Source organism: Bombus vancouverensis, chromosome 11 (assembly GCF_051014615.1).
Source record: "Bombus vancouverensis nearcticus chromosome 11, iyBomVanc1_principal, whole genome shotgun sequence".
Taxonomy (NCBI): domain Eukaryota; kingdom Metazoa; phylum Arthropoda; class Insecta; order Hymenoptera; family Apidae; genus Bombus; species Bombus vancouverensis.
The window spans coordinates 9,239,985-9,257,988 of NC_134921.1; the positions used below are offsets into that span (position 1 = coordinate 9,239,985).

The window sequence follows — 18,004 nt, forward strand, 5'->3', positions numbered from 1 at the left end:
GTGCAGTGTATTGAATAAGTGGGGTATATGATTCCATCAACGATTCTTTTTTATTTTCTTCGTAGGAACAAATAAATTTGTCACATCGAGTCAAGGTATAATCGTGTAGACAGATATTTTTTCCTGTATAATCCGGGTTGTGGGAATTTTGTTTCCAAAATTATTTCATAAAGCATAAACGTAAATGCAGATCGATCAACGTAAGAAACAATTTGGTAACATTCTACTAATAAAATGGCACAAAATACGATCGCTTGTACATTTATAAATTATATTATAACAACATTGTATACCTCTATCTTCTTTCTTTTTCTCCGATATCTTCAGCCTTCGGTCTATGGGGATAGACAGATAGTCTTTCTCTTATCACAAAATATACAATCTATCCCAGCATAACACATATCTCTTTTCTTTCTGTTTTTACACAATAAGTGCATCTCCAATAGATTTATTACATACATAAAGTTCATGCTTGGAGTTGCAATATTTTGCCATAACAACTTTTGATAGACTAACAACACCAAGAAACAACGCACTTCTTAAACATCTTTAATCTCCATAACAACATTTCTGTACCATACGATACAGAATTCGGCACTTCGTTTCATCGTATATAATTGCATTCTTATATCTCACTTATTCTTATTTAACGTACGTCCAATGTCTTCACTCAATTCAGATGTTTAAATCGCAAGTTCCAGCAGAGCCTTATATCAACACCATCCTCCTTAAGTCTTGACGTACAATCGCTATACATTAATAACGAAAATTTTTGTCAGAACGAATTTGTTAAATTGACACTTTTACGCGGAAGAATAGGAATGATGTTTTATAAAATACAAATTACACGAGTAAAAAAAAATATATAAAATGTAATGTCGATGACCCCCCTCGATGCGTTATCTAATTTTATGAAAGTAATCTAATTCTTCCTTTCTTTCTTTTGTTTCCTTCTTTTCTGTTTTTTTTTTTTTTTTTTTTAATAAATAGACTATACGAATTCGATTATTCATTAGACTGTTACTCAACTAAAAATTATATGCACAGCAGGGCCTCTAAGTTTTTCCTTTCCTATGATTACACCTTTTTGAGCATGGGTAAATGAAGTACTTCTGGTATTTCGATATCCTCTAGTCGAATATCCGATGGATTGAATGGTAATCTTACTGTGTATGAATACATAAGATCCATTAACAGCTGAAAAAGAAGATTGATTATCCATTAATTACTTCTTTATTAACATAGCCGACCCAATAATAGATAGGTGTAGCAAAATTTAGACTTACCTGTTCGTTGTTCTCACCACGTTCACTCAATTTTTCCTGTACCTTCTTGATGAACGAAACTGGCACGCGCGTTTCAAAGTCGTCAGCTGGTGTATACAAATTTAGAATTTTCACTATTTGATTCGCGGTTAATTTGTTGCACATTTCGCACACAGAATTTACGTCTTCATCTGTTTTACGAGCTTGCAAAAGCTGTGCTGCTTGTACAATTGGCTGAAGCACTTCGGATGCTGCTTCTAATCTTCGATCTCGTCCCCATTGTTCCAAATGGCTTAAATTATATCTAAAGACAGCATAATGTTAAGATTAAGTAATCACATTAAATAATCCTAGCAAACCTTCACGAACCTTATTTGCATGCCCTTCGTCCAGTGACAAAGCTCATTCCTGAGAAGCAAGTTATTCAGAGCACTAGCGCACATGAAGTAAAACAGTTGTTTGAAAAGTTGCACGACAATCTCAGGATCAACACCATGATATTGAAGAGTTTTATACACTAAAGTAAGTTCATCGAGAAGTTTATTAAGCTTTTGTTGAGTCGATTCTGGCTCCTCTCCCATAGAGGATGATCGTGGTCGACCGAGTTTGTTAGAATTCAAGCCTGATATAGCTTCGTGTTCGAGAAGAGCGGGGACAGTCAGAGCTTGAATCCTTTCTTTAAGATTCGTTACGATATTATTGAAAATCCAAAGCGCCACGTTGCTCAATACAAGGCGATACTCGCTTAAATCGAAATTTCTAAGACATTGCTCATTTTGTCTTGGTGTGTTTTCGATTTGAAAAGGTTTGTCTCCCGAATACTGTTTCATATTATGCAACAATCTCAAGGTGTTGCTGAACCAGAGTACGCTACAATCAAAGTCCTCGCGTTTCTTGACTACACGTTTCACAGCATTGAGATATGCCGTTAATAACAATCTCACTTTTTCATCGTCGTTTACACAGTCTGTATGCCTTATACACATAAAAAGAATATAAGCTGGCAGACCAGGAAGTAATGTCACCGCGATTCTAGGTTTTAACTCTAGAAAAAGAATTATAACAGTTCAAAAGATACTGGCATCATCCAAATTATGTAACATAAATGAAGTTATCTAAATTTACCGAAAACGAGATGACGTATTATTATGTTGATATCTTCTTTTCTAAACTCGAACATGCCCTCATAATCTCTTTCTTTCTTCCGGATAACTGGCAAATTACTTCCATTATCTCCCGACTGACTATTGGAAGACATTATCGCAGAATCGCTTACAGATTCTGCAGTATCTGGCACTATAAAAAAGAATTTTAATTTCATTTTATAATTTTTAGTTTTACGAAGTCGGATGGAAATAAATTAATAAAACTGAAAAAACAAATAGATAAATCGAAGATGTAAACAAAAAAAGCCGAAAAAGTAAATAGAATGAAGAATGGCATGAAATGAAATAAGTTTGAAAATACGATAATAGATTATAACAATAATTGTATATAATTATTGTAATAATAAAATTATGACAATTTTGAGTCTCCCATAGTAATATGCGAGGTTTTAAAATTCACATGGCAGATGATGTAATGTTACCATAGATACTAATTTATACGAATTATGGTGAATTATGGTATATGTGAAGTGCAATGGAAATGAACATTGGACCACGCACTCACCGGCGCCCCTTGACATATGAGGGCGGTCCTTATGTTCCTTAGTATCGTCTCCCTCATCTTAGAAAGCATTTAAATATTACACAATTTTAATACTACTTTCCAATCATTTTTACTACGCGACCATTCCTTTTATATCGTTTAAAAACAAGAAAATTTACACAGTTTGCTTAGTAATGTGTACTCACAGCCTGCATCCCTCAGACGTTTCGCAAGTATCTTGCATTGCCTCTTAAACTTCCTGCATTCTTCTGCTATTTTATCGTATTTTTCTTGCAATTCCTACATCCAAATTATCGTTATTAATAAATGTTATGTTAAAACTTTATTTGATGCGACAACTAAAATTAACTTTACCAAATTTTCAGACGTTAGCCTGGCAATTTCGTGTTGCATATATGCCTCAGTCTGGGTCTGCGGCGATTTGCTCAAATTCACGGATAGTAACTTCTGCTGCTTCTCAATTTCCTCCTGTAACCTATCGATTTCCGCTCGCCATTCATCCCTCTGTGCCCGCCACCCTTTCTCCTTCATTTGAAGCTCGTCTTCTAATTGCCTTTAAATGAAAACACAAAATGTCGATTCACCTATTACTTTCAATAAAATTGTTCAATCGAAAAAAACTGAAGGAACTAGCGCTAGATAGGTAGATGTATGAGATATTTGATAATGAATGACATTCGATAAGTTTCGTTGATTTCTGATAAAGATCGCTGATTAATCGCGGCAAATTATCTGCTCAACTCACTCTCTTGAGGCCTTTCGCTTTGTCTTAAGTCTACTGAAAATTGAAATGCATGCACAAACGACAAAACACGATTAGATACGGTTTAACATTTCTCTTTCGTCAAAAACAAGATTACAAAATTCGAGAAATCTCAAAATACCTGTTGATCTTTTTCTGTGTTTCGAAGGCGAGTACTAATTCGCCGTCTTCGTTTATAATGTCCACATCACGGCCATAATTCGAGCCTAAGCTCTTCATTCTTCGTGTATTATCTGCCAACACGCTATGCAGTTGAATGCATTCTTCTCGTCTTCTCTCAAGCTCTTCTTGAAGCGCATCAAATTGTCCTAAAATGGAAATTATTTATCGCACTCCTCATTTATCCATTTATATCATCCCTTTTATTTCACAAGCAGATTATATGATGTAAAAACAAAGAGAAAGTGCGAAAGAAAAACAAATTTTCTTTTTAATCGTTTATTGCTTTCAACGTTATAAATAGTCACATCAGGGAACGGCATGATATGAACTATGGTTATTGGGTATTAGAGGCGGGAGAATGTGTTTTATTAACGTTAACGTGCATACATCAAGCAGATAAAGGATTGCAAGAAGCAAAATAAAGATCTATGAGGGTGCAATATTTGCATATCTTATATACTAAGCTTTGGTTAATGGCACAGCAAAAAAATAAAACATAAAGGTATAATATATTAAAACTAGACTAAACAGAGACATATGAAGAAAGCGACATTCGATTATAGTACACGATAAAGCAAACAATGGAAAAATTCCTTAGCCATGTAAATTAACAAATTACCCATGAGATTCTGCTGGGCACCAGTTAGGCCTGTCGAGGAAACGCTTTTTCTTAAAGTACCTAAATCTTTCTTTAATTGAGCATTTTCCATTTCCAATTCTTGAAGCTATAAAATCCAGAAATAGGTATTATTTCTAATATCATCATTGCGTATTACTAACTTATCGCTTCGATAGATCGAACTTCTAAGCACGTAAAATTACCCTAAATGTATCTTGCATCCTCGAAGTTTCTTCGGGACTATCACGTTCTAAATCTTCCACCATTCTGATTAATCTTCCCTTCTCTTTCTCAACATCCTTTAATTTCTGTTGAAGCTTCAACACTAATCCAATATCTACTGGCGCGTGTGTCGGACCATTCGTTTCGGCAGGTGATTTATTTGATTGGACCTCCCCATCGGGTGGACTATCTGACCTTTGCTGATTCCAGTCAATCGTTTCCAGCCGTGAGTAAGGAGTCGAGGAAGAAGCAGTCGATCTTACCGAACCGTAACCCAAATCCTTATTTAAACGGAATTAAACGAAATATTAAACTATATATCACAGAAATGAATTAAATCTAGATAAAAATATATAAAAGATGATTTTACGATATTCTGGTCATCTTGTGGAAGTTCCGTAGACACGATTTGCCCGCTACTGCTGGAAGCATTGCTAAGAGAACGCGAGTGTGCAGGAGCATGCATAGCGAGTTTCTGTTCTAACATCTCTGTACGTTGCTCTAACTCGTGATACTCTTTCAATAATTTCTGATAGGCGCCACGATCCTGGTCCTGGTCCAGCAGGAGAAGATCTTTTTCCTGTTCTAAACGGTACTTCAAGTTCTCTTCAGCACCGCGTTGGTTGTTCTTCAACTTTTCATTAGCTACCGAAAGTTCCTTTCGCAACTTTTCGATTTCACCCAGAAGCTCCATATTTTCTTGTTCTTTCTCTTGTGTATTTCTTTCCTTGTCCTAAATAAAATATACGATATTCAATCCCCTATACACAATTTAACCGAACATTTTCAACAATTTACCTGTAAAATATCCATTTTTTCATCTCTTTCAGCTTTCACGATATCCTGAATCTTTTCTAATTCTTTCGCTTTCTCTATTAGTATAGCATTTAATTTCTTATTCTCCGCGTCTACGGATTTCAGTCCTTCTAATTTGTGTTTCAAGTCTATCACCTCGTTCTGAACGTTCTTCAATACCTGATTCTCTTTCATCTAGAAACCAAACAGTGTTCCAACATTCAACACCTTTAACACCAATATTATTCATATATGCCTAAACTTGTAAATAATAATGTTGTTAAAACATACAAGCTCGGTGATCTTTTGCTGCAGGGTCATTATCTTCTTCTCTAATCCCTTGTTCAGAGATTTTACGTGTTCCACGCTTCTCGCTTCAGCTTTCAATCTCTTAAACTCTTTCCTCGCCATATGCCTTCTGATGCAAGACTGAACGGTTATAATATCTCTTAATTTTTTCTTGCACGCCATTCGAACAAGGTAACCCCTGGCGAATCTCTGAATTACAATCGCTGCCGCATTGTCCTTCATTCGTTCGTATTTCTGCCGCGCCAGTTTTCCCCTGCCGTACGTCTGAATACCGAGAATTGTGCGTTTTATCTGGAGATATCGACGCCTCTTCAGCCAACCTTTGACACGAGCTTGAATTTTCGTCGCGGCCCTTTCTTCCCTCACAGCCTGAGCTTTCTGCCTAGCGATGTATCCTCTTCCGTATCTTTGAAGACCAAGCACAGCACATCGAATCTTCTTATACCTACTACGGCATATCAGACCGCGCACCGTTTTTTGGATCATAACACAAGCATCTCGCTGTCGTTCCGCTCGTAGCTTTTCTAGATAAGCTACTTGACCAGCACGAAAAAGAACCTTCGTCTTGCCGAATTTAAATTTATCTTCGTCTTTGATATACCTGAGGAAATTCAAGTTGTTTTATATTCTATTTTTGTGGAATTAACGCATTATTGAGCAATAGATATACCATTACTTTCGGTAACTCTCGATTGTGTTAGAAAAGATGAGCTTATTGTATTTTAGTAGTTTGGAAAGTTCACAGCGAAAGTTAGCAAAAATTTGAATGCATTATGTCATCATAGAAATATACATTTCCAATGACAGATTAATTTTTTTAACTGCTACATTTGGTGTCCAATTAGTATTTGTTAAGTTGTCGGTAAAAGGACATAATAAATATACATATAAAATACTCTATTGGTAGAATTAATCGACTGATCAAAAATGTTACACGTTTTCTGAATATCCTAATAGGAGATTTATTTTATATTATAAATTTATTATAGAAGGAGAAAGAAAGTGGGACGATAATGGAAAGTGAACGTAACTGACCTGCCCAATATTCGTCGACAGGTTTCTTTGAGGTCGTCGCGTCGAATATCCTTGAATTTACAGAGGCTCCTGTACCTGAGAAAGAATTCGTTGTATGTTCTTTGACTGGGAAATCCAGCGGCGGATATTCTAATCGTCTCTAGGACACCGCAAGCCCGTAATTGCTGCATCGCACGAATTGGGTTGTATTCAAATGCTTCCTTGGTATCGTTTGGTTTGATACAGCGCACGTAATGCGGTGTAGTTGCGTTTAATGTAGACATCAACATATTCAAGGAGTCGCGAAATTGCGAACCTACCTACAGATTTTGTACAACAACAAACATTTATCGACCAAAATCACCAACAGAGAATTACAGCAAAAACTCTGCAGCATCAAATTACCGTTTTCTTATTTTGCTTAGGCGAATTTAATGCTGGCTTTTGAGCCGATACTTTCAGTCTCACGTTCGATGGTACCATAAGTTTCGGATCCTCTTCGCTGAATAATTTCTTCAATAACTTATTCTGAAACAATAAACAGTATGAAAATTTTCTGCATAGCGATCTACGCATAAGGCTATGGCCACAGTGGATGCATTTGTAATATTTATATTTTTATAAGTGTACTTTCCAACATTTGGTTAGTTAGAACATGCATCTACTGGAACCATAATCCAAAGCACCGAGTTACGTGAATTTTACATACGTCTCCGTTTCGCAGTACGTCAACCTGTTCCTCGATAACGGTGTCTCTGTTTTTTTCTAAAAATCCAGTCGTTTCGTATTGCACCCGGTCGGCAAAGTGGTGAATCAAGAAGGCAGAAGTTCCGAATCGTGGTTTTTCGAAGTGTTTCGATTTTCCACATTTCGAGTAAAGTTTATCCGCCCATGAACTATCCGAACCTTTCGGCATCTGCATGAAATGGTCATTTGAGTATTGTACGTTTCAGCGGATGAGTTTTTGGAAGAAGAACGAAAAGTATCACCAACCCTACATTCCTCGTCCAACAAATCGAGAATACCCAGTTTCGTTTCGATGAGATCGATACAAGGTTGATTGTCATAGAAGTCTATGAAAGTCCATTCGATCTCCTCCTTAAAATACTCCTCCTGCTCTAACTTGAAAACGTGCTGATTGAATTGTTGTTGAAGCTTCTCGTTCGCGTAATTTATGCAAAACTGTTCGAAAGAATTGACCTCGAACGTCTCGAAACCGTAGATATCCAGGACACCGATGAAACACTGGGGTTTGTTTTGAGAATGCAAGGAGTTATTGATGCCAGCTACGATCCAGTTGAACAATTCCGCGTAAATATGTTTGGCCAGTGCGTCTCTAGCGCCAATCGCTTGTTCCACGTTCATTGGTTTCAAGAATACTTCCCTCATCGACACGATTTTTCTATGGCACAGCCATTTTCTCATCGCGTTTACGTCGGTGCCCAACAGCTCGCACATCATCAATAGATGTTTGTCTGACGACTAAAAAGGTTGCAACAAGGTACATCGAATGTCAGTAAAGTTCTCTTTGATTGAAATGTCCTATCTATTTCGAAACCGAAGAAAACGGAATCTTTTCTATCAACGAAAAATTATCATTTTCATTGTGCCGTCTTTGTTTTTCTTCGCTTCGCAGAAAATGTTTAATCGTTATCTCGTAACAGCCTGTACAACGTAACTATGCTTGGAAGCTAGAATACACGGGATAAATTTCGAATATTTCGCCGTGTCTTGAAAAACGAGAAAGTGCCAGATAGAACATTTTAACCAAATGTAAGCAGAGTGGATCTCCGTTAAGGTAAAATCATGATATTTACATGAATGTAACTGGTTTCGGTGTCGTTTTCATTGCTCGAATTTTGGTTATCGGCATTCCCTATATTCACGTTTCCCAAATGCATAATAGCTGCTAAAATACGAAGCATGTCGTCCTGCTGCTTGGACGAGAATCCAAGCATGGTGAGCGCGCTTATCGTCTCATCGAAACACATCAAGTCATCCACGCCATCTATCAAGGGATCATTTCCTTGATTTAGATAGTGAAACTTACTCTGGTGGCTCAAATGCAAATGAGGTAGACGCGCTGCGGCTGCGCACATTTGATAAAATATATGATAATTCCTTTCCTCGTATGTCTAGAAAATCATTCGTTTAACTAACCGGCTCATTTGTAAAGAAACGAACGCGAGAGGTGTACTAATTAATAATACCTGAAACACGACTCTTGACTTTTCCAGAAGATAAGTTCTCATACTGGCCCCGGTGATGTGGTAGTGTTTGTTAAATTGAATCTCGATAAACTTCCCGAATCTCGAGGAATTATCGTTTCTCGTTGTCTTTGCATTACCGATAGCTTCCATGATCGGTAGAGAGGCAAGGACTTTCTTCTCGACCTGCGTCTCGGTCGTTGAACCACCGACGGTAGCGAAATATCGCATCGTATATTTTGCAGAGACAGTTTTTCCAGCACCGGATTCTCCAGAAACGATAATAGATTGGTCGTGACCTTCCCTACGTTTATTATGCAACATTTAAAAACTCTAACCATCACCTGCCTGTATAACCTTTAACCCTCTGAGTGTTTAATCCGTACAGACAACGCTTCTTCTCAACACCATACAGGTAATTTAAGATTCTATCCTCCTGAACATTTCAAAATCATCGACCGTCTTAACATTAGAAATATTCTTGCTTTTTAAAAGATCTCCTGTCATTTGTCAGTTATTTTTAAATATTTTACTTTTCTCGATTCGAGGCATTTACATATTTTTCACCTATTGGCATTAAAATCAGAAAAATCTAAATAGGCTTATCATTTCATTGTTTATCCTCTGCCATCTTCTTACATTAAATTAAAAGTCCAAAGATGTGAGTGTATTTTGTATTCTTTGCACGCTTCTCGCTCGGTATTAGGCTTTTAAGTTATTGGTACCTTTAGCGAACACTCAAAGGGTTAAGTAATTTGTGACAGAGTAAAGAAGCTTTCAACCTTTCCAGCTTGGTGTACGCTTCTTCAGCGACGGCGAATATATGAGGTTCCAAATCGCCCATCGCCTGACCCCTGTACGCCCATATCGTGTCGTTGCCATAAATTGGAAGTTCATTGTATGGGTTAAACGCAACCAAAACGATGCCGCAATAAGTGTAAATACAGTGTCGTTGAAAACGAATCTGTAGATTATACAGAACAGCTGGCTCGTGAAGAAACGACAACGATGTCAAGTTATTCTCCCCTATAAGTATATCAGGATTTCTTAACGGTGGTAAATCGGAATCTGATTTGATCTCCAAGACCTTCGTCTGATTGGAATCGTCCGTATTAACCTTCAAGGTTCCCTGTTTTAATTTGTAATCTTCCAGAAGCACCGCGCCTTCCCAAACCTTTTCTGGGTGCGGCACCCATACCTTACCACCCTGAAAACACATATTCCTCTTCAATACGTCTATTTTTATTTTTATCAAGCATCTGTGAATCGACATGGTACAATACAGTTCGTTACGATGGCAAATCTACGGATGCAACGTTGTACAGCAATAATAGAACGAACCTAATTCTACCATAACTTTAACTCCAACGAAACACGGATTCCTTTTCAATATCACTATTTCTATTAAGCACCTTTGCGTCAATATAATAAGTACTTTACAGTTTGTTATGATGGTGAATTTATGTTAGCGATATAACGTTGAAAAGTACTTCGCGCTATCATTATTGTTTTAAAAGTTAAGCTTCGCGATTCAACGGTGAAATATCGCCTTGAGATACGAGCCCAAGCAAGAAGTTTTTCAACTACGCGAACGAGCTCGTACGAGTTAATTACTCGGCGTCTAATTTTCCTTCTTTTAAAAAGATGACCTGCTTTTCCTTTTTGCGAGAAGTACGTATGAAAATGAGGTCGGCAATACAGCATATCGATTACGACGCCAACTGCGCCAAATCGAGATTGGTTATCGCATTAGAACCGTTATTACTCTTTTACCGCGACACGTTTTTCCGTAACGTGTTTGAAAATACAGTGACTATAAAATTATCGATTTCTGGAGAAACGTTCCCCCCAAAAAGGGGAAAGATATTTCCTTCTTCCAGAACGAAACGAACACTGTTGAGTATCATTTTTCCTAATTACAAAATCATCGACCCTGAAGCAACTTTTCCAAAAAGGGAGAAGATATTTCAAAGATGTAACAAACACCTTTGAACGTAATATTTTCTAATTACAAAATTATCAATTCTAAAGGGACTTTTTCAACAAAGGAAAAGGCACTTCAAAGATAAAAACCAACACTGTTGAACGTAATTCTCCTTGGAAGATAAAAAGATTCGTAACGGTATCAAGGAAATGGTTCTTCAGCTTGTCTCGCTATCATACAAATGAGACACGAAATACCAAAATGTACTGTTATCGAGCACGGTGTACAGACAAAAGACGAATTACGTGAGCTGAAGAAATATCGTGCAACGGTATAGTTTGCTGTCTTCTCTAAACGTCGTTGTATTTACGCTGTCGCGTTTTGATATTCGAAAACCGGTTAAAACGATTGAAAACAGTAAAGTGTTTATGCGTGCTCTGCCTTTAAACAGAATAGTGACACGCGTATATGAGACAGCTATGGCTAGGAAGAAATGAAAATTAACCATGAACTCTCATAACTCAACTATTATGCAAGACATCGTTCGAAAGATACCGAGAAAGAATCAAGAAGAATATATGTAGATATCCATGGTACATAGACAAATTTCATTTTCAACAGCGTCGATATTTTAATTAAAAGTAACTTCATACCTCGGTATACTATCACTAAAATTATTAAACCAATAATTACAACTTTCTCGCAATATGGAATACTTCTCCCTTCGCGGGATTATTAACGGAACGATTAACCTCGAAATTTTGAACATCACCGTGTTTAGACGTTCAGTTGTAAACTATGCACTATAATTCAGCAATGATTACTAACGCCACGTTACTCTAAGTGTAGTTATTGTATCTTCGCGTTTCGAGGTTAGTTGATTGCTGACTTTGCAATTTCAGATTGTGCAATTACGAATTCCACCTTTCCAGCAAACGTAATTTGTGACACATCGATAAATTTGAATGGAAAAAAATTCAACGAAATATGTATTTCCTAAATTCGAATCCCATCGAAATCATCGAAAGAAAAGTATTACGAAATATTTCGACGATAACGAACAGCAAAGTAGCAGACAAATTCTCTTCGCGATTTCAACGTTTCTCCGTACATTCGATTCGTACTTATTCGATCGTGCTTACTTTTCGGAAAGTAAGTGGTCGATGACTCGTAGAATATTCTATTGTTCTAATTCCAGCAAATCCTACCCTTTCTCTTACGATGAACGTTTGATGGTTCACTTCGTTCGTCAAAGTATACCAAAGAAGTATTATACGTAGTTCTCATGCTTTCTACGTTACGTACCAAATAACGATTACTCTGTTAAGTCTTACTCACGGAAAGCTATATAAAAAGTAAAATCCTACCGGGTTCCCACGCGGCTTGTTAATTGAAAAGGTGGTCAGAATGAGAGCGAACCGCGCGCGATTCAATCTAAGCGCGACAATCGCTAAGTTCGAAGATGAGAATATCCGACTTTCCCCTCTTCCTTTCAAATTAATTGCTGTTCTCTCAACCTCCACTTCTCTCACGGCTTTCGTAAGTTGCGTAACTAGTAATTAGGTACGTAAATCTCTGCTTCCCATTCATGAATATTTCGGGTCTATCCTAACCATAACTTTCATCGAATGCGAAATTCCCGAAGAAAAAATTTTCAATAATATCGTTGTGCTCCTCGACCAGCTGAAGAGATAATTTCGAAGATATTTCTGACGCAGTGCAACATAGTAACGCAGAAATATAGGGGAAGTTCTGGTATCTACATGAACGCAGTCCACTCGCATGTTGTGTTTGAGCTTCGCCAACAGACCACCGATCTACGGCTTCTGTCGCGTTCTACTCACGACTCGTTTCAATGTTCAAACTACGTAATTTTTTACTACGTTCGATAACTTCAATATTATCGATTATTATCATCATTATTATTATGAAAAACGAATGGAACGTAACAACGTATCTTTATATAGTATGTAACGCGTACCAGGGAATTTATCAACTTTTTCGTCGGCATAAGATACAATTAGAAAATTCATTTCTTGACAATAACGACCTCGCGATAACAATTTTATGACGTCATCACGATGACGTTATTCCACGAACATCTAATTTTATTTTTAATATTCACGTAAACATAGGAAGGGGAAGATACATGTTATAATCTTATCTACAACCGTGAAACCACTCCAGAATGAATCATTTTGACACTGATTCCTCCCACAAAATACCAGATTTCACGACTCGTATGTATTCGCCTAACAAGAGAATACAACTTGGCGAGCTTTAAAATGCGTGGGGATCCCCTGCACGCGTATCTCCGATTGTTCTGCTCGCTTATTGATCAAAATGAAAGCTAAGGATTGCGGAAACCTTTCTCTTGAAAATTAAGACCCTAACGTAATAACGTAACACAAGTGGCGTAAATATACTCCGGTAATGTAGATACGTTTGAAATTGCCTGTCATATTCTTTTATGTACGTCCGACGTGGGAAATAATTTATCTTCGCACTTGTTCGTTTGTTCAATACGTAACAAATAACAATTGCGATCATTGTTAACGTTCCTCGGTGTCTGCTATCTTTTCTCCTGCTTCTGTTATTGTTGACGATTTACGCAGATGTGAACTTTAACATTTATCGCAAAATGTTATTCGCGACTGTGTTGCCAAGGCTTAACGTTGTTACGCTTTCAGCAGCAAATCCGAAGTACATTTAGAGAGCATCATGCTACACCTAGAAACCGCTTGACGTCGTGTTTGTCGTCGAGAGATCGATCGCCGTAGCTCGGCATCGTTGTTCCTGAGAAAGGTTCTCCGTTATCGAGAATAACCAGGTCAAGTTTCCCGCCCACGTATGATTTTTACCACGTGCGTCGAAATTGGCACCGTTAACACCGGTGGCGAGTTACCGTGTCACATGCACCCTGTACACCCAACAGTTTCCCTTTCAATCGGCTAAAGATAAACGTGCCTTTCATACCGAGTACGTATTTCTTGATTGCGGCCTCTATCATATCGTTTGATCATGTTCGATGCGTTATCGATCTCAACTATGCAGAAGATAGATATAAGTCGAGTCGCGAAAGTATTTGAGCATTTGTAGGAACTATAGAAACATTTCTGAATCTATTATGCGTTGTATAAAACGTTTCAAATTTCGATAACGCTAGAAAGAGATACAGCTACCGTGATGTCATTTGTAAAACTTGGAACCAATTCATATTTGGTATTACTAACTTCGATAATAAAGAAGAGAGTGCTAACAAAGCTTTAAAAATGTCCTATATTATAGCTGTATATGTAATAGAATGATAAGAGAAAGAGAGAGGGAGTTTCTACAAGTATTCAAACGCTTTCTCGAGCCGCTATAATTTAAAGGACAGCATATAAACTGTAACTGCAAATGCAAATCTAAATGCACAATGTTCATCGAGCGAAGTTTACGAGCGTGAGAATGTGAGTTCATACTTTCAGTGTTGAGTAAGATCGCGAAGCGGGATGCCTTCGTGAGAGACTGCTATAAGGAATCCTCCGTTTTTCACGGAGGTTGCACAAAAGGGCGATCGAAACACCGTATTTAACCAAGCGACAGTTTTGTTCTCGACTAAATTGCTGTATCACGGTGCTGTCGTCACGAGACAATGAAAGTCTACAAAAATGCGTTCTTCGTATTGTACACGTATTTTTCAAGGCACCGGAGATCAATTTACGAGCGTGGAAGAATTAGAAGGGCAGAATGACGAAAATATTTCTACGAAACCGTTATACCCGGATTAACACATTGGTCATCGTGGGATGACGAGTCTCAAAGAAATCTTCCTTGACCTTTCGGATAAAATCACGCGAAGCATAATGTCCACGATAGTGACTCCTTGTGCGCCTCCTTGTGACGGGCCACGAAGAAGCAAGGAGAACGACCTATTCCAAGACGCTTTGCTTTTCTGTTCCGAGAGAAAGGGAACTGCCCGTTCGTAAGAGAAGTCTTAGCGATCACGTTCCTCGAACTGATCGTGCGAGCAACAGTCTCGAATGGGGTTAGCTTACCTTTAAATGTAAAGGTGCGATCGAGACTACGGTTCGTGTTTCAATTTATTGCATAATATAATTTCATTATTTCCTTGTGTCTCAAACCGGCTAGCATCGTACCTAGACGACATTCTATTTCATTATGAGTTCGCCTGTTACGTTCAAACGTGTCGAAACTAGTTCGCAAAACGTTAAGCACTTGCTATTGCGTAATTAATTGTTACAAGAGTTTCGAGCCAGGAAACATTTTAACCCTTAAAGGTCATCGTAAGAAAATTTACCTGGAAGCATCTTCTCTAAATCAAGAAATTAACAAAATCGAACCAGTGGAATTAGATGTTTCGTTATTATTTGACACTAGAAGAAGCGTGGAACGATCATCGTACGCGGTAATTACAAATTAATATTACGATCACGTCAGGAAATAACTTAATCCTATGTTAAAAGAACATGAAAACCGTCGAAGAAGCATTTCAAACTGAGAATGAAAAAATATAAAAATAATATTTGGACATTGTTTCCTGGAGTCTGTTTCTTTCTTTGCCAGCATTACGTGTTAATAAATAATTGTTTCGTAAGTTCCCAAAGAGCTTTTCCCTGAGAAACTAGTTCGAATTTTGCAATTTTTGAAACACATGTGCGATATCATTATAGGCTGACAATAAGAAAACAAAAATTCGTATTAATAAATTCGTGGCCTTTAAGAGTTAAGCTGTGTTCGTACGCGATATATTATTCTCTGTTCGCGTTTATAAATCGTAAAACTCAAAGACCATCCATAAGATGACTAAATCAATACGCGCGTTCTGTACTGAGCAATAGGTGTCCCTGACTTTACCAGTATCTACAGATGTAATGTCCATTAACGGTTGCGGGTATATTTTAGCCACGTTTCTCTTACTATTTGTAGTTAGCGCTATTAAAAAGCAAATATCATTGCAGGCAACTTGGACGAAAATTGCGATACGACCTCGGACAACCCCCGCAGTTCACTTGACCAAGGCAATAAATCAGCCAAGATGGAGAGCCACGGCACGACCTTAAAGGGGCAGGTTCGGGCTGGACTAAACTCTCTGTTCTCGTCGACTAAGTATTCTCACAGTATCGTTCCCTTACGTTCACTGTGCAATTTGTACGTAACATTCTCACGCATAGTAAGACCCAAGTAATTATCAGCTAATTCAGAACACCGTATCCCAGTTTTCATTTCTGCATGGTTAACAGATATTTCCTCGTGGGTAAGTTATAATTAAATGCGAGCAGAATCTTACTTTTTAATATTTTAGTTTACCTGATTTTTGTATAGACAATTTGCCTAATTATTATAACGATTATTATTAACGATTATAATACAACGAGAGACGATACTTAGTCTATCTACGAGCGATACTTAGTCAGGGACATAGCTAATGCTTCGACGCAATAATATCTTGTCAAGAAACGCTTCGTTTGTATACAACAAATGTTATCGTGGTCGACAACCTAGTCGTAATCACTGGTTTTAAAGCGAAATTTAGGTCTTGAGCCTCCGAGCGTCCATACGACAATTATTGATTTTTGTTTTAAAAAGAACTTCTGGATTTTAGACTTGTTCGTCCCTCGTTCTCCACTACTTTCTGTTATAAACCAGAATTATAATTCACGTACCTGTCATTGTCGTATCGTTTAAATCATAGAGAGTATCGAATCACTTTTTTGTACAAGCGAGATCGATGAGATACGTGTAACTATAATTTGAAATGTCATATTGAGAAGGTCATGCATAGTTCGAAAGAGTGCAAATTACTGCTATAAAAATTGAAAGGAATAGACACCTTTTGTGAAAGTAGTAGTTAAGTTTGAGAAAGACATCGTCGATCGAATCGATAATGGATACTTCCCAACTAATTGCAACAATATATTGTCTATACCACAATTTTCTCAAACAATTAACCATGCACGATATGCATCGGCGATAGAAAAGAAGAAAGTTTCGTTCGATTTTACAAAATAATATTCAATCTTCCTTGCTTCGTTTCAGGTTTTAACGACGCGCTTCGAACTTTTCCGAACTTCAAAAACGTAATCGATAACGCATTTCCATGCACTTAAATTCGTATAAAATGAAACGAGAGTAACATCAGGCAGACAGATAAGATCGATCAATCTTTTTTTGAGCCAGATATTCATCCGAAATCGAGCAGCTATATTTTAAAATTTTTATCAGGAAATCGGAAGAAGGAATAGAAGCATCCGAGTGTTTTAAAACACTGAATAACTCCCAGGGAAAATTTCGCATACGTTTACATGAGATCTACTCCAACATATTTACCGAAAGACCTCCTCTGCTTCTCTGCGGAACGGACTCTTCCATTCGGAATTTTAAAGAGAATACGCAAATGCAGTTTGCACAATATTATAAAACTAGATACGCCAGCAATAACTATGGAAATATTCAGGGGACGTCGGAGACGAAAATTCGTTTTGTAATTCGACAATGATCCAAACATCTCTCTGTTGTTTTCAAAGAATTACTAGACTCACGATCATTTACACGATAATATACATTTTTATTTGTCATTATTGGAACTTATTTATTCGATTCACAAACTCAAGTTAAAATTCTACCTCTTGTACTGTTCTATAATGGAAGAGATATTCTCGCCAGGCTTTAAGAGAGATTTCATGAAAAGGTAATTGTAAATGTCAACAGACAAGCTTGTCACAATGCTACTAAACCAGTTGCCATCGTAGAACTGGATTCGTGTACCTGCGATGGCCTGAGCATCTGAACTGGTTCGTACCTTCACGTATAACTCCCTCGTAGTCATCTTTGTTGGTCCAGGTGCTCACCTGGGTCAGGTCAGATACAATCGAGGAGAGCAGCACCCACAGCCACACACGATTTCACTCACACACGCACACACCTCAGCACAGATAAGAATACCTACGACATTTGTCGTCCAATCAAAAGTTATACGCGCTACAAGCACAGTGATATTCTTTCGACTATACAATACATCCTGGTGTCACCTGAGGTGCGGTCAAGGCA

At 37.6% G+C, this 18,004-nt stretch overlaps 1 protein-coding gene across 3 annotated transcripts; it reads right to left on the reverse strand.

The window, feature by feature from the left end:
* Positions 1-28: 28 nt before the first annotated feature.
* On the reverse strand, positions 29-17,897 carry didum (dilute class unconventional myosin). 3 transcript variants are annotated; one of them, XM_076622779.1, is made up of 22 exons: positions 17,757-17,897; positions 9,810-10,234; positions 9,031-9,331; positions 8,638-8,955; positions 7,814-8,302; positions 7,530-7,736; positions 7,226-7,348; positions 6,842-7,140; positions 5,789-6,407; positions 5,501-5,692; positions 5,073-5,435; positions 4,684-4,983; positions 4,481-4,586; positions 3,821-4,007; positions 3,291-3,489; positions 3,122-3,215; positions 2,937-2,993; positions 2,391-2,561; positions 1,635-2,310; positions 1,287-1,569; positions 1,030-1,197; positions 29-749 (listed from the first exon to the last, which is right to left on the reverse strand). In XM_076622779.1, the coding sequence occupies exons 1-21, from the start codon at positions 17,781-17,783 to the stop codon at positions 1,078-1,080; spliced, it is 5,556 nt and encodes a 1,851-aa protein (XP_076478894.1). In that variant the 5' UTR covers positions 17,784-17,897; the 3' UTR covers positions 29-749; positions 1,030-1,077. The 3 variants fall into 3 exon arrangements, with proteins under 3 accessions (XP_076478894.1, XP_033199768.1, XP_033199770.1); XM_033343877.2 differs by having other exon boundaries at positions 29-1,197; XM_033343879.2 differs by lacking the exon at positions 2,937-2,993 and having other exon boundaries at positions 29-1,197.
* Positions 17,898-18,004: the final 107 nt, after the last annotated feature.

Coding starts and splice junctions, on each gene's coding strand:
- didum (XM_076622779.1), bottom strand. CDS start 17,783: ATGACTACGAGGGAGTTATACGTGAAG. Junction 7,737..7,813: donor TGTTGGACGAGGAATGTAGG/GTTGGTGATACT, acceptor CATTTCATGCAG/ATGCCGAAAGGTTCGGATAG. Junction 1,570..1,634: donor ACGAAGGGCATGCAAATAAG/GTTCGTGAAGGT, acceptor TGCTGTCTTTAG/ATATAATTTAAGCCATTTGG.